Source organism: Suricata suricatta, chromosome 1, assembly GCF_006229205.1.
Source record: "Suricata suricatta isolate VVHF042 chromosome 1, meerkat_22Aug2017_6uvM2_HiC, whole genome shotgun sequence".
Lineage (NCBI taxonomy): Eukaryota > Metazoa > Chordata > Mammalia > Carnivora > Herpestidae > Suricata > Suricata suricatta.
The window spans coordinates 119,818,065-119,842,496 of record NC_043700.1 but is presented as its reverse complement, the minus strand read 5'-3'; the positions used below and the strand labels follow the sequence as shown (position 1 = coordinate 119,842,496).

Here is a 24,432-nt window from a genome sequence, read left to right as displayed (position 1 = left end):
AGCCTGCTTTGGATTCTGTCTCCTTCTCTCTCTGCCCCTCCCCGACTTGTGCTCGCTCTCTCTCGCTCTTGCTCGCTCTCTTAAAAATAAACATTGGGGGGAAAAAAGTCTTAAAATGTGTCTCTTACAGTGGATCCTAATCAAAAGTGTTTGAAAAGTACTATTCTATGTCTTAATTATGTTTGTGCTATGAAGAGCTTAAACAGCCTCATATTTGTTTCTCTTGACTTTTTGCCTTCTATATCCTGCAGTGTTTATATCTCGTTATTAATATGCAGTTAAGATATATGTCCGTTATATTTCTCTTGTAGATGTAACTTCTGTTATTAAAAAGTATCTCAAGTTTTAACACATACTTTGTCCAGCAATAATAGCGTAGTTTTCTTTTTCTTTACATTTTTTTATATTTATCATTTGGCTTAAACCTGAGATGCTTCTTTCTCATATAATCTTAAGAGTGATGTATTAGAAACTATTCTTCAATCTTGTATTCAGTATATTCTTTGTCTTTTTATAGAGTTTTCATCAGAGAAATAATTTGATACAACTTTTAGAAGATGGTAAAGGTATTTCTCTTTCTACAATGACATTCAAATTAAGGCTGCCCAGATTTTACTATTATTTTGGTTACCTTTTAAAAAGGTAAATCATCGATGTGTTTTACTTGGTATTCAAAGTTAGTTGCCATGTTAGAGAATTGAACCATGTAGAGCAACACAATTAGAATATCATAAATGGCACAGTTTTGTGACTCTTTAGGACAGATACAAAGGTTTATGTGTTTTCATTCTACTTCTGGAGATAACTTTTATATATGGATTATCAAATTAATTTAGACTACTTTAGTGTCAACTCATAATCTCTTAGTAGTGATTTTTGTTTTTGAGTGGTCCTTTATCTTGGGCCTTTTAGAAAGCTGAAACTAGTGTCAGGCTTAAATAGGTCCTTTTTTTTTTTTTAAATGGTAGACTTAGATATGAGAATGGGTACAGACAAACTGGAAAATTTTGGAATATAAGATTGCCTTCTGTTGTGCATTCCACTAATGGGGAATTTGGTTTGGAAAAACTTCCTGGAACTGTGGAGTCTTGCATATGCTCATGATGTACCCTCTCATTACCCTTGCCTTTTGGTAATGAGAAAATATCTTTTTTTTTTTTAATGGTTATTTATTTTGAGAGAGAGAGCAGGGCGGGGCAGAGAGAGACAGAGTCCCAAGCAGGCTCTGCACCGTCAGCATGGAGCCCGGTGCAGCTCTCCTCTGGGGCTCGATCTCATGAACCATGAGATCATGACAGGAGCTGAAATCAGAAGCCGAACACTTACCCAACTGAGCCACCCAGGTGCCCAGATATACCATCTTCTCTCTCTAAGACACGGCTGAAATCTCTAAGACACGGTATGAAAGGGTAGGCAGTTTTCCCTCATGTTCCTGTAGCATTTTGTTTTTTCCTCTCATGGCATGAATTATATTTCATAAGTTATTTGTATACATGACTACTTAGTTCCTATTATTCATTTCTTTGGGGCAAGTTGGACGATAACTTGCCTTTTTTTTTCCTTACTAGTCTCTACCTCCTGGAACAGTACCTTTTGTAAGGACACAGGTCTAAACCAAACAGACACCATGACAGAGGCTTTAAGTTTCCCCTCTGATCTAGAAGGCCTAGGTTTCAGTTCCCCGAAACTAACAGGCAATTACACATTGCCTAGAGCAAGAGAGACCACCTTCACAACACCCAATCAGGGAAGGCCAGCTGCCACTCCCCACATTCCTAAGGATAAGGCCTGCACAGGGGAACTTTAGATAGGACCCTGTTACCTAATGTTAAAGTTAACCCGATAGTCGCCAAACAAGACCCTAGGCTCGCCCTGTAATTGGTTGATTTTAAAGGTACTCTAAATGTTGTAATTGGATCCTGCCAAAAGTAACGAACGCTCTAGACAATGTGAATGGTTAAACCTGCTGTCAATAATATTGTGCAATAATGATTGGATCACTGTACCTGTGTTACAATTTCTTGTAACTCCCCCTTCCCAAACCCCAGAAGAACCCTGCTCAGCCCTTGTTCGGGGCTCTCAGCATAGATCCACTGCACTGGTGAAGTCTGTGAGACCGAGTTTAGGCCCAGCCAGCCTAAACCCGTAATAAAACCCTTTGCTTTTGCATGCATGACTCAGTCTCCCTGGCACTCTCTGGTTTTTGGGGATGATATTAAAATCTGGGCATAACACTTTTACACAGAAGGCAGTCAGCACATGTCAGATCTTAATAGTAGCTGATGCCTTCATAATTATTTCTATGCTTTACCATTCTTTCATTTGTATTTTTCTGTTTCCTGTCTCTTATGTGCTGCTGTTTTAAAGTGCTTATTTGCCTTAGGTCAGAAAGCATCATTGCATCAAGGTTTGGCCATTGCCTCTTGGCTCTTTTTGCTCTTGCTTACTTCCAGAAATAGTTCAAACAAACAAATCTAAGCATTAAGCGCTATTCTAATTCTAAAGTATTCACTGTATTGGAAAGTTGATATTTTTATATAAATAAGCCCTTAGTCCATCCCATCTGTTTTCAGAGTGTGGTATGTGAACCTTTAGGATCCCTAAGGGCAAACTACTTTCATAACAATAAGATCCTACTTGCCTTTTTACTCAGTTGGTATTTGTACTGATGGTACAAAAGCAGTGGTAGGTAAGACCTGCTGGTGCCTTAGCATAAGTCACCGCCCAGAGACTCCAAACTGTTGTAATAGTACCGTATTCGTAAAACTTTTTAACCGTCAGTTTCACTTAAGAATGTTTTGGATGGGGGCACTTGGGTGGCTCAGTTGGTTAAGCATCAGACGTTGGCTCGTCGTTAGCTTACAGTTTAGGAGTTCAGGCCCTGCATCCAGCTTTGTGCCGACAGCACAGAGCCTGGAGTCCACTTTGAGTTCTGGGTTTCCCTCTCTCTCTCTGACTCTCCCCACAAAATAAATAAAATGTTTTTGATAAAGTGGTAAAAATTGTTGGTTTTGGTAAATCTCAGCCTAGCAATAGGTGTTTTTTTTAATGTTTTATTTATTTTTGAGAAAGAGTGTGCAAGTGTGAGTGGGGAGGGGGGACAGAGGAAGAGGGGGGACAGAAGTTCTGAAGCAGGCTAACCATGAGATCAAGACCTGAGCAACTGAGCCACCCAGGTGCCGCAACAGTGGGTGTCTTTTTAATACTTTGTGAAACAAAACGTGACCCAGCCTTTGCTGTGGGCCTGACAATCTCCAGATATTTCAAGATCAGTGATGATATTAATGAGTCTAATTTTTTGATAAAATATCATAAAATGTGTCACCATTTGGAAGATCTGGTATTTTTCAAATGACCAAAGCACACAGTGTTACAAACTAACACGTTAGAGTACAAGAAAGACCAGTGACTTTTAATGTAATAGAATGCAAGAGTTTATTCATATGGTTTCAGATTCCACATTGCAGTTGGCCTTTAAAAAACTACCACCTGTCAGATTTGGGTTTAGTATCAAAGAATATCCACAGTATTGTAAAAAAGCTATGAAAATACCCTTCCTAACTATATTACCGTGTGAGACATGGTTTTCTTCATAAACCTAAATAAAAACAGTATACTACAATAGATGAATTGCAGAAGCAGATAGAATCTCGCTGTCTTCTGTTAAACCAGAGGTTTTACAAATGTAAAACAGTGCCACTCTTACTAAATTTGTGGGGGAGGAGTGGCATGAGGGGATATAGTTTTCATAATAATAGTTGTTAATAAGTATGTAAACAGTTTAATAAGGTTTCTCAGTTTCTGTTTTCTAATACGGTAGTATCTTAGATGTAACCAACATGAGTAACAGCTCTTAGGGTCCTCAATTTTTAAGAGTGCAAAAGGAGTTCTGAGTTTGAGAAATGCTATTGTATTATAACCTTACCTTATCCTCCATATTATCAAACCACCTCTTCTTTTTAAAAAAAAATTTTTTTAACGTTTATTTTGAGAGAGAGACAGAGTGTGATCAGGGGAGGGGCAGAGAGAGGGAGACACAGAATTCTAAGACACGGGGCTCGAACCCACAAGGAAGATCATGACCTGAGCTGAAGTCACGCTCAACTGACTGAGCCACCCAGGCGCCCCCCAAACTACCTCTTCCCTTAGTCACTTACTAGTTGGCCTGTGGGGATGTGGCTTGATTCAGGGCATATGTTTAATGTATATTTTTATATGTAGGTATAGTGTATGTATAATATATATTCTATACAATATACATTGTATACACAGTACATGATGTATGTATTTTGATGATCTATATTACATAACCACTAAAAGCTCTAAATAATTGAATCCATGATAGAAAGTAAGCCAGACTTCTTTATTTTTTTCTGTCTCATTAAGCATTAGTAAGCATATGCATTAGTGTGGTTTGTTTGTTTTTTTAATGTTTATTCATTTTGAGAGAGAGAATGCATGCCTGTGCTAGAGCAGGGGAGAGACAGAGAGAGGAGGAGAGAGAGGAGAAAAAGAGAGTCCCAAGTAGCCTGCATGCCACATGCAGAGCCCAACACAGGGCTCCATCCCACAGCCGTGAGCTGTGACCTGAGCTGAGGTCAAGAGCGGGACGCTTCACCAGCCGAGCCACCCAGGCGCCCCTGAGCGTCGGCGTGTCTTCGTTGTACACTTTGTTTTATAATGTGTGTAAAATAAGGAGAGGAAATCAGAGATGAGTATGTAATCAAGTTCAAGAAACTCTAGTTCTCCTCATACTCATTAATATAGCCCTGCCCCCACAGACATTTAGGCATTTAAGTGCCTAATTTTGGAAAGATTATTATTCATTTTGAATAAAGAGAGTTTGAAAAAAAGCAGACAATCCAAATCATTTTGCCTTAGCCTTTTGAAAGAGGCCACTGGTTGATACATTTAGCTGGTGTACATTGGCATTAGGTCAGATTTTTGATACAGTAAACATCTAGTTTTTAATTTTATGTATGATTTGTGATGTATCAGGAACACTTTGTAAAAGCAGAGTCCGCAGTATGCTTATACTTATTTTAAAGGAGTTGGGCTATAACCATTATTAACGTAATTATCAGAATTTGTAAGAGTCTTCATGTTAATGGCATATGTATATGATTAATATAACTGTAATTTGTTGCAGTGCAGAGTTCTTCATCCAGGTTCTTCACTCAACATTTATAAAATTGTTCTTTTAGAAAAAATGTAATTTCCTTATCAGTAGTGTTGATAGGACTTCATTGTACTAAGTAAGAGATTTGTTTTAGTGCCCTACAGGTGAATGGTAGTGTGTAGGCCTTGGTTAATGCTGTCTACAGATAGGACTCATGAGCTTCATTATAATGATTGCTGTCGTTTTGTGACAGGTATTGGGGATAGCTTGAGTGTTAAGAGTATAAGGATTTGGACCTTTAGGCATGGATTTCAGATTTGCTACTTCTCTGTGACTTTGGGCAAATTGTTTTCTCTATACCTAGTTTATCTATAAAATGGTAATATAGTGTATGCCCTCAGGATTATTGTGATAATTAAAAATGTTTATGCCTTACTTGAGGACTTGATACTGACCCAGAAAGTAGCTAATGGCAGTGATTGCTTTTTAAATTGGCTATCTTTGAACTAAGGACGCATCTGGTCACTGCTTTTTAAAATCTATTCAATAGACCAAAGGCATTGACTACTTTAATATGAATTCCTTAAATCTGATCTTTTTCTTCTCAAATATGTAAGGGAGAATGAATGGTGGTTTTGTTGGGAGAAGAGAGAATAATTTTGGAACTCCACTATTGAAAAGACCTTGGTAAAATATTTTCCTCACCTGTTGGAGTATGCCAACTATTTTTAGCTTGTGAGGAGTGCCATAACAAATTACCGTACTGGGTGGCTTAGCCAACACACGTTCATTTTGTTACACATCTAGGGGCTGTAACCCCAGGATCAAGGTTGTTGTCAGGTTTGGTTTCTTCTAAGGACTTTGGCCATGGCTTGCAAATGACCGCCTTCTCACTCTGTTCTCAGGTGGCCTTCCCTTCATGCCTACATCTTTTGTGTCTTTCTTTTATAAGACATCAGTCATACTGAATTAGGCCCCCCACCCAGACAGCCTCATTTTAATTGACGACCCTATCTCCAAATATGTTACATTCTGTGGTACTGGGGTTTGCAACTTAAATATAAGAATTTTGAAGGGGCCATAATTCAACCAACATTTGTGTAAGAAGTAATGTTTATAGAATACAAGCTGTATGCCAACGACTAAACTAAATGCTTAATTATATTTACTGATTTTATGTTCATATTAGCCCTGTGATTATTAGCATCTCTACAGGTAAGGACACTGAGGTTTGGAGTGATTACATAACTTGACTAAGAGACAGGATGGAAATACAAGTCTTGTAGGCTGTCGTGTCTGTGGTTATATAGGCAAGAACTGGGTACTAGGAAGTAAAAGCACAGGGAGAAAAAGATGAGACTGTAAAGCACAAACCTCTTTTTTGCAGTTTCCACTACGGTCTTGAAAGTAAATTAACCTGTGGAATGGGAAGTCATTTAACATCAGCCTTGGTTGACTATTCATTATTTCTTTAAAAACTTGTAGAGGGGAACCTGGGTGGCTCAGCTGGTTGAGCATCCGACTCTTGATTTCAGCTCAGGTCATCATGATCTCAGGGTTCAGTTCCTGAGAACAAGCCCTGCATCGGACTCTGCACTGATGGCGCAGAGCTTACTTGGGATTCTTTGGCTCTCTCTCTGCTCCCCCGGCTCTTGCTCTCTTTCTCTCCCTCTCAAAGTAAAATAAAACGTTAAAAAATAATAAAAGTTAGAAATTGTAGAAATTTTTGGTTTTAGAATGTAAACAGTGAGCAGAGTTACAGATTTTTAGTACAGAATTGTAATTATCAAAAACAAATTTGTTTCATTTTCAAGTTGCTCAAAATGCTTTTCTTCTTTTTTTTCTTTTGCAGAAGATTCTAGTGTTCCAGAAACTACAGAAAATGAAAGAAAAGCTAGTATATCATATTTCAAGAATCAAAGAGGAATACAGTATATTGATTTGTCTTCTGATAGTGAAGATATCGTGTCTCCAAATTGCTCCAATACAGTTCAAGAGAAAAAGTTCAACAAAGACACAGTGATTATAGTGTAAGTAGCTTAACCAATTCATTATATTTGCCTATGTAAGAGGTTTTTCAAGAAAAAGTTATCTAATTTGAAAAACACTTTGGTGACTTTTCTTTTTTCTTTCTTTTTTGCCTTTTCCCTATTGCATCTTTGTGATTTTTCCCTAACTTAGAGCTATAGAGAGGTACCTTGTGTGTGCACAGGCACGCATGTGCTTGTGTGTGTTCACGCACACACAGCATACACTTCTCTATAACAGTCATTTTCAATAAAACGAGAGGAGTGAAGAGAGAATTTTTGTATCTCCTTTTTATAAGTTTTTCTCCTGTTTATAATTTTTTAGTGAGAGGAGATAATTTTTTAGCCCTCCATAGATAGGGAAATTATTTTAGTGCCTTTGATCATCTGTAACTGCTTTATGACCTGTTCTTGTGTCTCAGAATCAAATCATTTTAACATTTTTGGGCACATTCTGTGGAGTGGTACGGAGCTTGTGTTCTCATTGGGTAGAAAGACAATGAATAAACCAACAGTGTAATATGCCAAATAATAACTATTATGGTAAAAAGGGAAGGAAAATAATGGAGTTCACGGCCAGGGGTAGGAGTGTGGTTTCTAAAGAGCAGAGTTGGAACAAAACTTTATTGAGAAGATGAGGCTTGAGTAAAGACCTGAAGGGCCTAAGAAAGTGAATTGTATGGAGATGAGGGTGGGAGGCAGGGTGGAGTATTCTGGTCATTGGAGTGGTATTATGCCTGATGTTTCCAAGGAAACAAATGATACAGAGTGAAAGACAAGGTCACAAGGTAAGCAGCAGGGTAGAAGAGGAATTTAATTGTGTTAAGCCCATAGGCTCTTTAGCTTTTATTCTGAATGAGATAGGAAGCTGATGGAGTGTAGTGAGAAGAGGAGTACAATTATGTCACACCTTTAAAAAGGTCTTTGAGGCTGTAGGGGAGCAGCGTGGAAGTATGGGGGCTGTTGTGATAACCCAGGCAAGAAATGGTGGACACTTAGACCGGGCTACTGCTTGGGATGATTAGAAGGGGTTAGATTCTGCCTATACTTTGGGGGTAGAGCAGAGAGGTTTGATTGTTGATGTTGGATGGGAGAGAAAGGAGTCAAACAGGACCCTGAGATTGGCCTAAGCACCTGGAAGGATTGAGTTACTGTTAACTGAGATAAGGAAGACTGTTTTGGGTATGATAGGAGGGCTACATTTGAAGACAAGAGTGACTGTTCGATCTTGAACATTCTGTGATTGAGAAGACTCCTAGACATCTAGGCAGGAGATGTAAAGTAGGTAATTGGATTTGTGACATTTGAGCTCTGGGGGGAGGTCTCGGCAGCATCTAAATTTAGGAATTGTCAATAGAGATTGGACATTTAAAGTCATGATAAGATGAAATCACCAGGGAATAGTAGAAAGCTGGAAAAGAGGAGATCTCTTGATTGAAGGACTCAGGCCAGGAGAATTTGGGGTTTTAGGAACAGAGAGATGGGAAGAAATCTGTAGAGGTTCTAAGAAGGAATAGTTGTTGAGGTAAGAGAAAGGTCAAAAAGTTGTGATCAGAAGCTAAGTGAAGAAAATGTTCAAAGAGCAAGAGGTCAAGACTGCCCGTGGCTGATGATAAGGAGAATTTCCTCTTAAAATGAACTTTTGGTAAGCCAGGATGAATATGGCTTTCTCTTGAAATTCACTCTGAAATAGAAAGTAGTGAAGAAAAGGAGTGAAGATCCTGCATGGTTAAATGTATTGGATTCACATTTATCTGCTAAGAACAAGGTTATTCTCTTAAATTACAAAAGTAGCACTTCAAATTCAGAAATACTAGTTAACATTGGCACAGAGTAGTTAATGTACAGTGCATATTAAACTTTACCTATTAATCCCAGTAATGTCCTTTATAGTAGTGCTATTCAAAAGTCCTGGTTTGTAAATCAGGAATGTGCCCTAGAATGTAAATCTGTGTTCTAGGTCCTTTGCCAGGAGATTGTTTAAGGAAAAATCAGCTGGATTGATTAAGTGATATGCTTAGTAACATTATTTGTTTTACCATCTCATGTAAATTCCTTATCCTGTCATTGGATAACAATATAAGTTTAAGAAGTAGCAGTCAATCCTCGGACCATATTTCAAGTCGTGCTTGATAGTAATTTTCCCCCCAGTATCATGTTGGATTTCTTTTTACCCAGTATCATTTCTCTTTAGTCTCATTTAATCTGAAACAGTTTCTCAGCTTTTTATGTTTGTTTGTTTCTCATGTTACTGGCCTTTGAGAGTAAGAGGCCATTTTTTTTTTAAAGATGTTTCTCAATTTGAGCTTAACGTGATTTTCTTCGTAATTAAATTTAGGTTAAGTGGCAGAAATGCTACATAAATGATTTTGTGGCCTCAGTGTGTCATGTTTCAAGGCACAGTGATAGCAATTTGTCTCTTTATTAGGGAAGTGAACTTGGATCTCTCGGAAACCTGCCAGGTTTCGCCTATAAAGTTACGATTTTCTCTTTACAGTGATTACTCTATGGGCAGATACTTTGAGACTCGATAACGATCTTATTCCTTAGCAGACCTTCACTCAGTAGTTACAGTATCTGTTGAAGATTCTAACCTGAATCATTTATACTGATGGTTGTAAATTGATGGTACTTTAGCATTTCAGATTTTATACTTTAATTATTTGGTATTCTAGTAGAAAAAAGGGTTTTATCTTTTCTTTCCATTTATTCATTTATATAGTATTTATAGAGTATAAATAAATATCAAAATGGAATTATTGATGTTTATTTGTTCAGTGAGTTGTTATTCATTTACTATCATTCATTTTGGTGCTCAAATTGTTAAGTTTTGGCAGATGAGGGCCGTTTTAGGCAGGCTCTGGTTTTGAGAGGTTCCTATCATTTTACTAGCCCTTTTCTTCTGGCAAAAGATGGCCCAGACTTCCATTATCCCTCACCTATCCTGAATTTGGAATTAACCATCTCTCCCAGGAGGTACTGGATATTTGGAAATCTGGAGACTAGAAGTGTTCTTTCTTTGCTAGTGGGCAAGACAGGGGTTATGTCATGGCCCTTTTAGCTCTGTGGACTAAGGAAATATGTATGTGTGTTGCTTTTTGTGTGTTTTTAAATCATGAGTTTTTAATGAACCTTTTTAAGTTTATTTTTTTGAGGGGAGAGAGAGAGAGAGAGAGAGAGAGAGAGAGAGAGAAAGAGAATCCCAAACAGTGCAGAGCCTAATGTGGGGCTTGAAGTCATGAACCGTGAGCTCATGACCTGAGCTGAGATGAAGAGTTGGATACTTAACGGGCTGAGCCACCAGGCATCCCTTAATGATACCTTTAATTTTAATCTACCACTACAAGCCTCTTCCTTGCCTGGCCTTCTGTAGTTTTTCTATGAGAACTCTGTCTTCTTACAATGTCAGTTTATTTCTTAATTGGTTCAGTTATCCAGTATACATAAATTGTTTCAGAATTGTTGACCATTAAGCCTATTAAGTAGAGTGCAGAATTTGTTTTCAAGTTTTATTTCATCTTTAGATTGAAGGCATATGGTCAAAGTACTTGGATGATTTATTTAATGTTTTCTCTGTGTCAAGGCTTAAGAAAAGCCTTCTTTAAGATTAAGGACAAGTAGAGGGGCGCTTGGGTGACTCACTCGGCTAAGCAACCGACTTCAACTCAGGTTATGATCTTGCAGTTCGTGTGTTTGAACCCCGCGTCCGACTCTGGTCTGACAGCTCAGACCCTGAAGCCTGCTTCGGGTTCTGTGTCTCCTTCTCTCTCTGCCCTCCCCTGCCCATTCTCTGTCTCTCAAAAATTAATAAATGTTAAAAAAAGTTTAAAAAAAGAATAAGGACAAATGGAGTGGTAAAGGAAAATCACAAGTACTAATATTGCAGAACCTATGAGTAGGGGTCTAGATTTTCAAAGAGATATGTTCACAGTGGATGGGACTACAGAGGAATAGATAACCAATGAAAGATTTTTATTACATTTGACAATTTAGAGGAGATTATTGCCCTAGTAAGAACAATTTCATCAAATGGTGGGGCAGAAGGTGGTACAGTATTGAGATGAGAACAATATAGGAAATGAAAAATAGAAAATTAGTTTTGTAAATTTGTGAAGGAAAGGAGAATTTGCTTATTTTCTTTTTTTTTTTTTAATTTATTTTTGAGCAAGAAAGAGAGCACACACAAGCGAGGGAGGGGCAGAGAGAGAGGGGGAGACGCAGAATTGGAAGCAAGCTCGGGAGACTAGGCTGTCGGCACAGAGCCCAGTGAACCATGAGATCATGACCTGAGCCAAGTTCGGATGCTTAACGGGTAGCCACACAGGCACCCCAAGAATTTGCTTTAGTTCAGTGCTGTGTCCACCATTCTAGAACTCTTGGTACATTTAATTCATTAATTAATGCAGTCCTGAGCTCATTGTAGGCTTGGGAGGAAGATCTTAGGGAGAGAGTAGAGATTGGGGAAAGAAGACAGTAGTAGATAGTTGAAGCAGAGTATTGTAGAAAGTAGAAAGGGCTCGAAATCCTTAGCACTGAGAGGGGACTTTACCTTCAGCAGAAGGGAAGAACTTGATCTGAGACTAGATAAAAGGACACAAAGTCATCAACTCTTGTTTTTATAGATTTTTTTTCTAATATTTTTAAATTTTTAGGTGTACAAGAAAAAATAATGGACAATGAACACCCATATGCCCACCACCTAGATTTAACATTTGTTAACATTTTTCCTTGTTTGTTTCATTGTTTCATCTATTATTACTGGCCTGGAGTGTTTTAAATTACGGACATACCAACGTTTCTACCTTTAATAATACTTGGTGGTGCATCTTCCTCCCCCTGAATAGCCAGTACTCTTATCAATGAACAATTCTCCATTATCAGCTAATGCTCAGTTTATATGCATGCGTTTTATAGCTGCTTTTTCACACCAGGATCCAAACAAAGAGAATCCACTACATTTGCATGTTTAAACTCCTGACTTTTCTTTTGATCTTGAACAATCCTCTTACCTCCTCTTTTTAAATGATTTTAACTTACTGAAGAGGAGGCTCTTCTTAGAGCAAATAGATTTTTCTAATTGTTTCCTTATGATGGTTTTGAATTTATTCCTCTCACACTTTTATTTCCTATGAACTAGATGTTAAATCCAAGGCTTGTTAAGAGTCTTAGGCAACATAAATACTATATCAAGAGGCACATGAGTTTGTGTCACCAAATGGTGGTGAATCCAATCTTTAGGTGAAGGTGATGGCCTGCAGAGTAAGAACCTTTGAAAGTGGTTATGCAGGGCAGAAATTGTGAGAAGATTCCAACCTGAATTTTCTCACTGAACTAGGTGGCAGAATCAGGAAGTGTGACTGTAGTAAGGCAGAATGAAACTTCAGAGTTTAGTACATTAAGAATGAGAGGTCTAGGTGTAATGGAAAGGAGAGCCATGTGATCACCTTCAAATATTGAAGGACAGGCATTAGTGACAAAGGAAGCGATTTATTTTACCTGCTTTAGAGCATTTTCTCAGAGAAGGATCAAGAAGTCAGCCTAGAAGCTTGTTAAAATACCTATTTCTAGTCCTCGGGGATCTGCTTTTAAATGTTTGGGAGGATTCCCAGGCAAAACTAGTTAGTGTCTTGACCAGTAAAACTGAACTAACATTAATAATTAACATTGAAGTTGTTAAAATACAGAGTCTGGATATCTTTCCAAATACAGAATTAGCTGCATAGGAAAGTCATGTATTCTCTGACACTAGGAATGTTCTTAACTAAATTCCCACCTTTCTTTCTCTGATATTTATAACCTTTGTCCACTTGATACACTTCTGCTTTCAGATCTCCAGAATGGCTATCATGGTAGAAAACCAGAATTTCAAAATGAGATTTTTGTTGGTTTGGGAGATAGATGGGTAAAATTTGGCTCCAGATGTCTTTTATATAGTATAAACATATACATTTTGATGGAATGAGATTAAAGTTGTTGTAGGATAAAACCACACATGAAATAAATGCTCCTTTCTGAAGAAATGTTTTGTTCATGGCAGAGATTCCGGAACTGAATGGGACTGTTCTGACTTTGATAGTTATATTCTGATCACCTAGGCCATGAAAGTTCTTTTATCTTTGTGTTAGTGTAGGCTTTATAATTTCTCAAGAGCAACCTGACAGTGCTGGTCTGATATACAGAGCTTAGGTGAAAAAGGAATAGGAAAGAGAAAGTGGACATGCGATACATGTTTGTGTATCTTAAAATGAGTACCAGGTATCTTACTGTTCTTGTCCAGCCCAGCCCAGATAATATGAAGATGTTTTCAAAGTACGCTGACTCTGGGAATGTAGGCTTATATGTTATAGTATAACCATACTGAAGTGAAAAAGTTGTTTTAGTCTTTGAGAGGTGTAGATTGCATTCAGATAGAAAAGAACTATATTACATACACATATATATACACACATATATTTGATTGTAATAAAATAATATTGGGTTTTTTTTCCTCTGAAAATATGTTTAGTTCTGAGCCATCTGAAGATGAAGAGTCCCAGGGCCTTCCTGCCATGGCAGGTAGACATAACGATGATATTTCAGAATTGGAAGACCTTTCGGAATTGGAAGACCTTAAAGACGCTAAACTTCAGACCTTGAAGGAACTTTTCCCACAAAGAAGTGACAATGACTTACTTAAGGTTATATCCTTTTATAGTAATTGGTTATTATAGCTATAATGCTGTTGTATTTCTCTTGTATCTAGTACTGTATTTAGAGGATAGTCTTTTTTAAGATATGTTTGAGATAATTAACTTTTATTTTAATAAAAGTAAATGCCAGAGATTTACTGTTGGGAGTCTTAACTTTTTAAATAGGTAAGGTTATTCACCTATAAATGATATGATAAGTTGATTTTCCCTTAACATAGCTTATGAATTTTGTTTTTTGAGTTTAAATGGTTCTAAAATAGAGACTTTCCCATCTCCTACTAGAAACTTTGAGGCTTTTGTTTTGGTCTTCATAATGACAAAGGGTTGGCTCTTGACATTTAGTGCCATGGGGCCAGGAGCACTATAAACCCCCTGAGTGCTGAGGATGGTTCTGCGTAACAAAAGAATTATCCCACCAATTGCCCCCTTGCTGGGAAACCTTGACCTGTGTAGAGACAAAGTAAGTGGCTGTATTCGGAATGTAATAGGCATCTCATTACAGAAGCGCATAAAAATTGATCACTCAGTTAAATTTCAGGTAGAGATAAATCTCTGAAGATTACTAGTAAATAAGTTTATTTTTAGCTCTGTCACTAGTTAAATGACCATAGGGGACTCATTTAATTGCAAATTTATATGTTTTTCACCTTTGTATTTGTCACCATCATGTCCTATCTGAACCTCAGGAGTCACCGTATCTGTATGGGCGAGGCAGGTAATTTTGAAGTGATCAAGGACAGCGTAGTGTGTGCGCTCTCTCAGAGGGGGAGCTGCTCTCTGGCACCCGCATGGGGTGGCTCTGTCATGTCAGTGATAGCCACTTTTTAAATCAGGTATTCAGATTTTCCAACTACTAGTAGTTACAGAGGCTACTTATAATTTTGGAAAGAGCTTCTAACAGAATATACGTGATGAAGTATTAATATTAAAAAGAACACATCTCAGTTTAAAAATACTTTAGCCTGATTGCTAATTGTTCATGTAGCTTGAGGGTATTTTTCTTCTGTAAGAATATTTATCTCTAATTTTATAATTGCAGTGGGAGAATAGGATTGATACATAGAATTTATATGCATGTTTCATTGCATCAGTATTTGAGATTTAGGGGATTTAGCATATTACTCACTCCACAGCAGAGCGCTCTTGAAGCATACTCTGGTTCAGCTGATCCCTATCATTTCAAGAGATTTAAGGTAACATTTATAAAGTGCTCTGCAAAGGCTCTTACACCCATATAAAGGAATTCAAGAAAATGTAAAATAGAAATTTAATCCTAAACTTGATAAGAATGTGCTTTACCTATTATGAAAATGAGGGGGGGCTTATAGGATATTTAAGGATCCAAGATTAAGAAAACCAATAGAAGAGAGCGCTCTTAATTGATTTGAAACTATTTAATTTAATATTAAAATAGCTTGTTAAAAAATGTAACTTTTTTTAATTTTATTTTTTCCAGCTTTTAAATAAAAGCACTTATTCAATAATTATAAAACAAGTATGAAAGATCTGAATCACCATACCAAAACATAAGAGTTTTTAAAACAAGTAGTTCATTGGAAATTAGGGAAATTATAGCAAAAGAAAAATACAAGATGTTTAGCTACTTCTGAAATACAAAGTGTTATAGAATAGTATAAAAATTATATAAACAGTATATGGGTATGTTCTTTAATAAACTCAGGTGATTCAGAAATAGAGGAAAAATAAAAAAGAACCCTTCATCCCACTTATCTTAAGAAGTATTAGATTTTTAAAAATGACTGCAGAATTGTGGTTTATTTTTTCATAAACAAAAAATGAATAATACAGATGTCTACAAGTGTCCCTCTTCCCTTTCTCCTCTTTTTCCTCTCTCTCTTTGTCTAGACATAAAAGTAGGGAGTTTTTAAGGCTTCAATGTAGAACCTGGCAATTAAAACACAAAAATAACAAAACCGTGAATATACTGTATGTTTTTCACCTGCAGTGATAATAAATCCAAAAGCATTGTAAGAGATGCTCACGTTGTACAGATTTGTGAAAGACTTCTTAAAATGTTCTTTTTCAAACCATCTTTTCTCGTTCTGGTAGTTGATTGAATCAACAAGCACTATGGATGGAGCGATTGCTGCTGCCTTGCTGATGTTTGGTGACGCAGGTATGCCTGGCTTAGTTTCCACCCATGTGTGGGTTTATTAGTTTTATAATAATAATCTTCACATTTTTAATACTGCTCTACGATTTACCAAGCACATTTATGAATTCTTACAGGATCCTTATGAGTTACTAATAGCTTCAGTTTTTTTAAGTAAAGAAACTGAAGCTTAAGAAGGTTAAGTGACTTACCTGAGGTCATACAGCTATTTGGGAACCACATTTTCTAGGTTGATTTTTTTTTTTCCCCCTAGGGAGGGGGGCAGGTTTTCATTGGTAATTTTGCTTGTTCTCTACAGATCAAATCTCATAACAGTGAAGTTTTGGAAGGTATATTTTCTTTCTTTCTTAAGTGTCCTTTCTAATTGCATTGTGGTTTTATTTACAGGTCTACAAATCTGAGTCAGTAGGAACATAATGTCTTGTGGAAAGTCCTAGCTGGTAATCAGCATTCTTCATTTAGTAAATATTTATGCTATGTTCCAGGCTTGGGATACAAAAATAAGTGCATTTGAAGGAGCTTGCAATATAAAAGCACCTCCCTTTTTTTTTAATTTTTTAGCAACTACTGTATTTTTCCCCCTCACTTGTATATACCAAACCAGTAAAAATAACCTATAATCCCACTACCAAAAAAGCATTTAAGTAATGAAGACAAAACCCACACTGCCATTAACCACCCTTGAATTTGCTCTGTATCATTTTCAACTTTTCCTATGTGTGTCCCCGCCACTGTACAACATACACACACATGCATTAAATTAGGAAATGTAATAATATATTGGTTCGCATATAAAAAATCATTTGATAATTCTTCATGGATAACTCATCAGAACAGTCAGATTTATCCATCTTTTAAATATGGCCCACAACATTCTTCTGTAACAGCCTGTATGATTGGTTTATTATTTCTCTGTTGATTAATATTTATATTTTTATTATAATACTAGAGTAAATCGTCTTCTGAGGAAATCTTTATGTTATAACTTCTGTAGGCTAAATTTCAAACTGCGTTGCTGAATCAAAGAGTAGACACATTTAAAAGTTTAACAGGTACTTCCATGTTACTTTTTTGAAGGTTGTGCTAATTTATTTTTTCATTAACATCATGTGAATAAGTGCCTATTTCCCTCTCTCCCAAGTAGATTTTGCTGGAGTGCATTCCAAGGAAGATATTGTTTAATATTTTAATTCTTTCATTCTCTTCAATCTGAATGAGGGAGTAGGATTGTGTTGTGTGGGTGCCACCTGCGCAGAATGTTAAGATTCTTCCTTTTCTTCCACTTACTAGCTGTGTGACCTTGGGCAGTGTTGCCTAACTCTTCTGTGTTTCTGTTTCCTTAGGAGCAAAATAGTGTAGGTTGTTGTGAAGAAATGATAATGTAAATTTCTTACATAGTTTGTGGCACATCATAAGTTCCTCGTAAATGTTAGTTATTTGTTTGCAGGGGCCACCTGATAGAAAATGGTACAGGAGAAGGTTAATATTTCCTTCATTACTGTAGCCCTAGCACTTACTGTCAAAGTTCCCGAAAAATGGTACATACAGTGAATACATTTCTTGAGTTGCAAAATGGTTTGGAAAATTTTACATATTTTTTCTTGTTCTTATAATATCTCAGTAGTCCATAATCTTTTCAAATTTGTAGAAAAGCTATTCCATAATAGTGTCTAATCTTTTTTCTCTGGAGCAACTTATATCATTCAACTTATTTATTAATTTAACCAATATTTATTGTGCACTGCTACTGGGTGCCAGATGCTGTGTTAGGCAGTGAAGTTACATCTGGAAACAAAATGCACAAAACCTTTGCCTTCATGGAGTTGACAATTCTCATTAAATGTGAACTTTCTTTGAATTTTTTTCTTCTCCTCATCCTTGCACTATACATTGATATTTCTTTCTTTAAAAAAATATTTTCAAGTGGAAAGTTATAAGAAAAGAAGAAACTAGGGTATTCTTGGTTTTTAAGTAAACTTCTGTGCTCCATCTCAGAATGGAATGGTCATCTCCGTCACCTTCATCTTTAGTACCTTACACTTCTGACGTGTATAAAGTGGCAGCAGCATAAGCCAGCCCTTCAGTATGTGGTTTCAGCAGTAAGCTATTTTGGATATATTAGGACAGTTTTCCCCGAAAAAGGCCTTTTTAAATACATGTTAGAGATATTGGACAGTTCAATGCATCATGATGATGAATGTTGGTTTTAGCACGTTATAATCTTATAGGTAATAACTCCCATATTAAACAATAGGTACCTTTTATGCATTACTTTCTGAAAGTTTTCATATGAACACTAGGTTTTATATCTATATCTATATATAGGTATGTATATATCCAAAGATTTTATCCTATTTTATTTTTTATCGTATTTTAAAAGGTAAAAATATGAATTTATTGATTTCATCCAGAGTCTGTCTAGCTGTTTCTTCTACTTCTTTGTGTTCATATAAAAATAAGCAAAACATTCTTAATGTGATTGTGATCCTATTATATTTGTTGCTCTGTAAACTTTTCCTTAATTAGAGACATCTTTCCATGTTTATTTTTTGAAAGTCTACCTAATCTATAACACTGGCGTTGATGGGTATATTCTAATTTGTTTAATATCTTGGACATTTATACAGTCTGGGAAGGTTCTTGTATGTATACTTGAGCACACATTTCCCTAAGTTCTGTGGATAAATTCCTAGAGAAGGATTTGCTGGACGAAAAGATACATATCTAGAATTCTGAGATGTGTTATTTAGACTGCCTTCTAGAAAGATTAGAGCAATGCATAATGTTTGAAAGTGCCTTTTTGCCTGTGGTCTGCTAAGGTCTGTCTGTTTACTATTTGTTAATGGATGAAAAAAATGGTATTTTTAAATTTTACTTGTTTTTAATTATTAATAAAGTTGAGTGTCTTTTCATTTTTTTTACTGCTAAGCTGCCAATATGTGTTCTTTGTCTATTTTCTTCTTATAGTTTCATGTTTTACTTTTTATTGTTAAATGTTGAACTTAGACGAAATTTATTTTCTTCTGGGGTATAAAGATTAATTCTAATTTAACTTTTTTTTTTCTGAAATTGATAGTGCTCCCAATAAAAGATGAGAACTTATGAAACACAATTTGGAAGTGATATTTAGTGTAGAATATTAACTTGTTTTCTTTAGATATATGCAAACACTTTTTTTTAATTGAAGTACAGTTAACACAGTGTTACATCATTTTCAGGTGTACAACAACAAAGTGATTCAGGTGAACAACAGAGTGATTTGACAACTATATGCTATACTCACCACAAGTGAGAACGTGTCCCCACCTCACAGGGAATGGAGTCACTAGTGGCATTGTATGGTGACAGATGGTAGCTGCACTTGGGGTGAACATAGCATAGCACAGATAAATGCAAAGTTTTTTATTATTAATTATAGAGTAGACATAGGTAACAGTATTGGGTCCTGGTATGTAACATTTTTGTAGTCAGATTTTAGATTTGCATTTTCTCACACATTTATTTGCAATTTTTTGGTCTGTAGCCTTTTTAAGTACATGTAAATATTTGGTGTCATAATTTTAACAAAAAGGAAAGATGTGTAAACAGATGTTTAAGGCTGAAGAATCCTTTATTGACAAAACAAAGCTCTTATTCTTTCAGGGAAGAAACATGTCTAGGTGACCTGGCATAAATCATGTTGTTTGAAGCTTTATTTTTCAGATGTAGAATATGACAGTGCTCATCCTACCCCAACAAATAGAGTTGTGATGACACTTTTTAAAGTGGATGCTGGGAATTACTTGGGGTCTGCAGAATGCACATTTACTTTATGAAATAAATTAGAAGACAAAAATTTGAGCAATCACATTTACATGGAAATGATACTTTAAAATGTTGATAACATTTCCTTTTTTGTAATAACCATATTATAAAATTTTCAGGCTTACAGCTTAAAAGCTGTCATGTTTGTATTTAGTTTGAAATATTGCACTTATACAAGTTTTCTTTTTAACAGTATAATTAGGGTGCTGATGTAATTAATACTGTACTTTTGTAAGCTTTAACAGAAGCCTTCATCAAACTGCTTGTTAGCACAGCAGTATGTCTAAGGAATTGGCTCTCTGAAAGTAAAAATATATAACAAATAGATAAATGTCTTCAGCCACAAATAAGTAATATAGCTTCCTTTTTCCTTTTTTTTTTCTTTTAAAGATTTTAGTTTTAAGTAATCTCCACACTCAACGTGGAACTCACAATCAAAGATCAAGAATCACATGCTTTACCAACTAGGCTAGCCAGGCACCCCTGTGATAAAGCTTTTTTAAGATAATGTAGTTTGAGTTTTTCTTTCAGTTATGGCAGAATATGTAAATTTTCTATCACTATTATAGCCTCTCTGTTACACTCTCCTGTTTTGAGGTTAAGAGCATTAATCACTTGAGCTGTCTTTATTTCACTTCCTCCTCATTTATTAAGTGAGACTGTTACCTACTTTGAAAGCTTATTGTGGAAAATAAATGAAGCAACAGTTTCTAAAAGTCCTTTGCAAAGCCTGGTACATAGTAAACAATTATTGGTATCAGTGATGCTATTCAATAAGCTACACAGATAGGGCTCAACTTTTTTTCACTGCTGAACCCTTTTCTTTCAGTATTGCTCTGTAGAATGACCATTCAGTTTAGTGATACTGTTATTAAATAATGTGACAGTTTGCAAATAACATCATTAGAGTGATTTATACTTTTGTAAGACTGATAAAGGTCTCTGTTCACTTTTACTTTAATTCAGTTGACATTTATTGAGTATACACGATCATGTGGAAGAAATAACATTGGGCCTGATGTCAGAGAACTATATACACATGTTCATTATAACTTTACCTGTGTTTTACATTAATGCTTCTTATAATACTTGTGCAAACTTTGATTGTTCATCTCCATTTTAGAAGGTGGTGGACCCAGGAAAAGAAAATTATCTTCTTCTTCAGAGCCATATGAGGAAGATGAGTTTAATGATGATCAGTCTATAAAAAAGAAAAGACTGGATCACGTAAGTTACATTTGAATTGAAGTATCAAAATCAGCTCTTAGACACAGAATATGTTGAATCTGTGGGTATCAGACCTAAATGCATCTAAATGAATTAGACTTCTCATAGACAAATCAGAAACTGTATGCATTTCATTTATGACTGTTTTTGTTTTCTTTTTAGTTTATCCAGTATTAATTGCTTATCTCTGAGTTTTTAAATTAAATTATTAAAAATATTCTAGTGGTATGATAAAGTAACTTTTCAGAAAATATCTTTTTTTTAAATGCTTGTTTATTTTGGGAGAAAAAGAAAGAGAGAGGGGAAAGAGAATCTCAAGCAGGCTCTGTGCTATCAGTGCAGAGCCCAACATGGTGTTCAAACTCACAAACCCTGAGATCATGACTTGAGCTGAAACCAAGAGTTGGACTCTTAACCAACTGAGCCACCCAGGTGCCCTGAAAATATACTTTTAATATATGGTTGAACCATCACCCTTTCCTCATCCCCAGGGGCAGCTAATTATAATTCTTCTAGATGACCTCTTTGATAACTTAAAACTGCTTATCAAAAATATCATGGTTATGCTTCAGTTGGGTTATTCTCTGGTTTTCCCTTCACTTTTACTTTGAGAATAGAACTACTGAGGCCTCCCAGTGAAACCAGACATAGTCCTCCCTGCTGCGTTCAAGACAACACGGTTTCTTTTTGATAATAAAAATCCATTACCCCCAACTAGTATAGTCACTTACATATTTATTTACCTGTAACTTAATGGTAAAAGAAGCCCAAAGTAGTTAGGTGGTAATCTCTACCCTAATTTAATGAGATAATTGTTATGTCCCTACATGGAAGCATTCTTTCTTGACAACTCATACTAATGGGAAGTTAAAAATTCTGTGAGTGGATTTTAGGTATGAGGAATAGCTATAGTATAAGAGACTAGGCCTACATTTTAGTGTATATCTTTATGTAATGGCTATGGGGGAAATAGCATCAAATTGATTGATTCAAAGCATTTACTTTGCTTGTACATACTGTTGAACAACACATCAGTCTTAGGTGTTCTTTATAGTTCACATGCTGAATTTTCACTGAGTAATACCACTGTTCTGTAAGCCTGCTTCTAGGTTTTGAGGCACATGGTGAAATCACTAGTTATGAATTCATTGGTGCACTTTTCTCAGCGACCTGGTCAAGAACATTGTGTTATCATTAGTGTACTGTGTGAATTAGGCTTATTTTTTATTTTTATTAAAAATTTTTAAATGTTTATTTTTGAGAGAGAGCACCTGCATGGAGGAGGAGAGCAGGAACAGAGAGGGAGGGAGACACAGAATCCGAAGTGAACTCCAGGCACCAGGCTCCAAGCTGCCAGCACAGAGCCCGACATGGGGCTCAAACTCATGAACTGTGAGATCATGACCTGAGCCAAAGTCAGACACTTAACCAACTGAGCCACCACGTGCCCCTCAGTTAGGGTATCTATCTATTTATATATCATACGTTAGTTGCCTATGGGTGCCGTAACACAGTAGCACAGATTGGGTGGCTTAACCAACAGAAATGTATTGTCTCAGAGTTCTAGAAGCCAGTGTGTCAGAAGGGTTGGTTTCTTCCAAAGGCTTTGCATTTCTCTTTGTTCCTGATGCTAGGCTGGAACTTTGGAATTCGTTGGCTTGTAGATCCTTGCCTTCATTGTCACATTGCATGCTCCTTGTGGGCTTGTCTGTCTCTAAATTTCCCCTTTTTTGTAAGGATACCAATCAGTAGATTAGGGTCCACCCTAATTTTAACTTGATTATGTCAGTAAAGACCCTGTTTCCGAATAAACACATTCTGAGGTTCTAGTTGTTATTCATCACATGAATTTTAGAGGGTCACGGTTCAACTCACAACTGGTATTGCCAGAAGCAGGTAGATAGGAAAGGCACCTTACAGTAGATTTCTGTTACTGTCCCTTCCGTGATGAAAGGGGTCTAGTGTAATCAACTTGCCACCAGACGATTGACTGACTCTCCCGAGAAATGGTGCTGTTGTGGGAACTTGTTGGTGCTCTCAGCAGGTCAGGTATTTGTTGGTAATGGTAGTCAGATAAATCTTGGTGTAGGACTGTCTTGTTGATCTATATACACACCCTCTATGTGTGTTGCCATGGCCATTTGTTTATAGACCCAGTGAGCAAGCATTCAAGAGGCTGTGTTGTTATTGGTCTTCACAAAATAGATCATCTTGTTTTCTTTATTACTAAAAATGTATAATAATATATCATAGGTCTCTACCGCTGGCCACCTCTTTTTATACAAAATGAATGGTAAGATGCACTGCCCAAACCTCTTTTAAATGAAGTTAAATCACTCAACCAGTTTTCCAATTGCAGTATAAAAGGAAACTGAAGAAAGCAGCTATACATTGCATTAAACTCAATTTTCATGAAACAGATATCTGTTATGAATGCATGCTTCACAGATCCCAAATCTGAAAGACCAAAAACAGGAATTAAGTCTTTGAAAGATACCATTACTGTGATAGTCACCACTAGTGCCAGGTAGAGATTCAAAGCTGAAACCAATTGTAGTTTATCACTGACCAAACTAAGCTGAGCCTTTTATTTTTTTAATTTTTAAATGTTTATTCACTCTTTGAGAGAGAGAGAGACAGACAGAGAGCATGAACAGGGAAGGGACAGAGAGAGAGAGGGAGCCACAGAATCCGAAGCAGGCTCCAGGCTCTGAGCTGACAGCACAGAGCCAGATGTGGGGCTCGAACCTACAAACCGCAAGATCATGACCTGAGCTGAAGCCGGATGCTTAACTGACCAAGCCACCCAGGCGGCCCTAAGCTGAGCTTTTTAGAAGAAATAAGTCATCCTTAGAGTTCACTACTGGTACAGGGAAAATGGATGGCGTGCCCAAATCTGCAATGATACTTCTACTTAATTCTTTTCTGTTGTTGGAGGATTATTGCAAAAACAAAAAGACAATGCACCAAGACTGTCTCTCTTCAAAAACTGAACTCAGCCCTATTTTTTTCCTTCTTTTTCCTCAAAAACCCACGTGAGATAGCCCTGTGATAAGTTATGATTACGGCACTTATGGCTTACTATTTAATGTGAGCGTTTAAGACACTAATTGCTATTATTGAAAGTGAGAATGCAGATGTGGTTTTAGAATTTTGAAATAGATTTAATATCAGAATTTCATTGGTACTATTGTTTATGACCTGGAGTGATAAGAGCGTTTGCATTATGTGTGGTGGAAAACTCTCCTTGACTTGTTTTGCAATTTTGAAAGACTAAATTCTTATCGAGAAATTTGTAAAACTCAGGAAAAGGTGTCTTGACTTAGTTAGGCAGGTTGGATTTGAGGAAGTAGAAGGTGGAGATGTTGAAGAGAGAGGGTCTTGCTGATGTTCTGACCACCGAACCCTTGTAGTAATTTGCTGCTGAGCCAT

General features: G+C 36.5%; 1 protein-coding gene across 5 annotated transcripts in view; it reads left to right on the top strand.

Moving 5' to 3' along the window:
* Nucleotides 1–24,432, top strand: part of SMARCAD1 (SWI/SNF-related, matrix-associated actin-dependent regulator of chromatin, subfamily a, containing DEAD/H box 1) — a 76,229-nt gene that overhangs the window by 9,415 nt on the left and 42,382 nt on the right. For 3 of the 5 annotated variants that reach the window (XM_029943126.1, XM_029943125.1, XM_029943124.1), the window contains exons 3-6: nt 6,972–7,149; nt 13,652–13,823; nt 15,906–15,972; nt 20,897–21,000. In XM_029943126.1, the coding sequence (XP_029798986.1) occupies nt 6,972–7,149; nt 13,652–13,823; nt 15,906–15,972; nt 20,897–21,000 (521 nt within the window). Of the gene's footprint in view, nt 1–6,971; nt 7,150–13,651; nt 13,824–15,905; nt 15,973–16,394; nt 16,410–20,896; nt 21,001–24,432 lie in introns of those variants that run through there. The other 2 variants (XM_029943127.1, XM_029943128.1) reach the window with 2 other exon arrangements.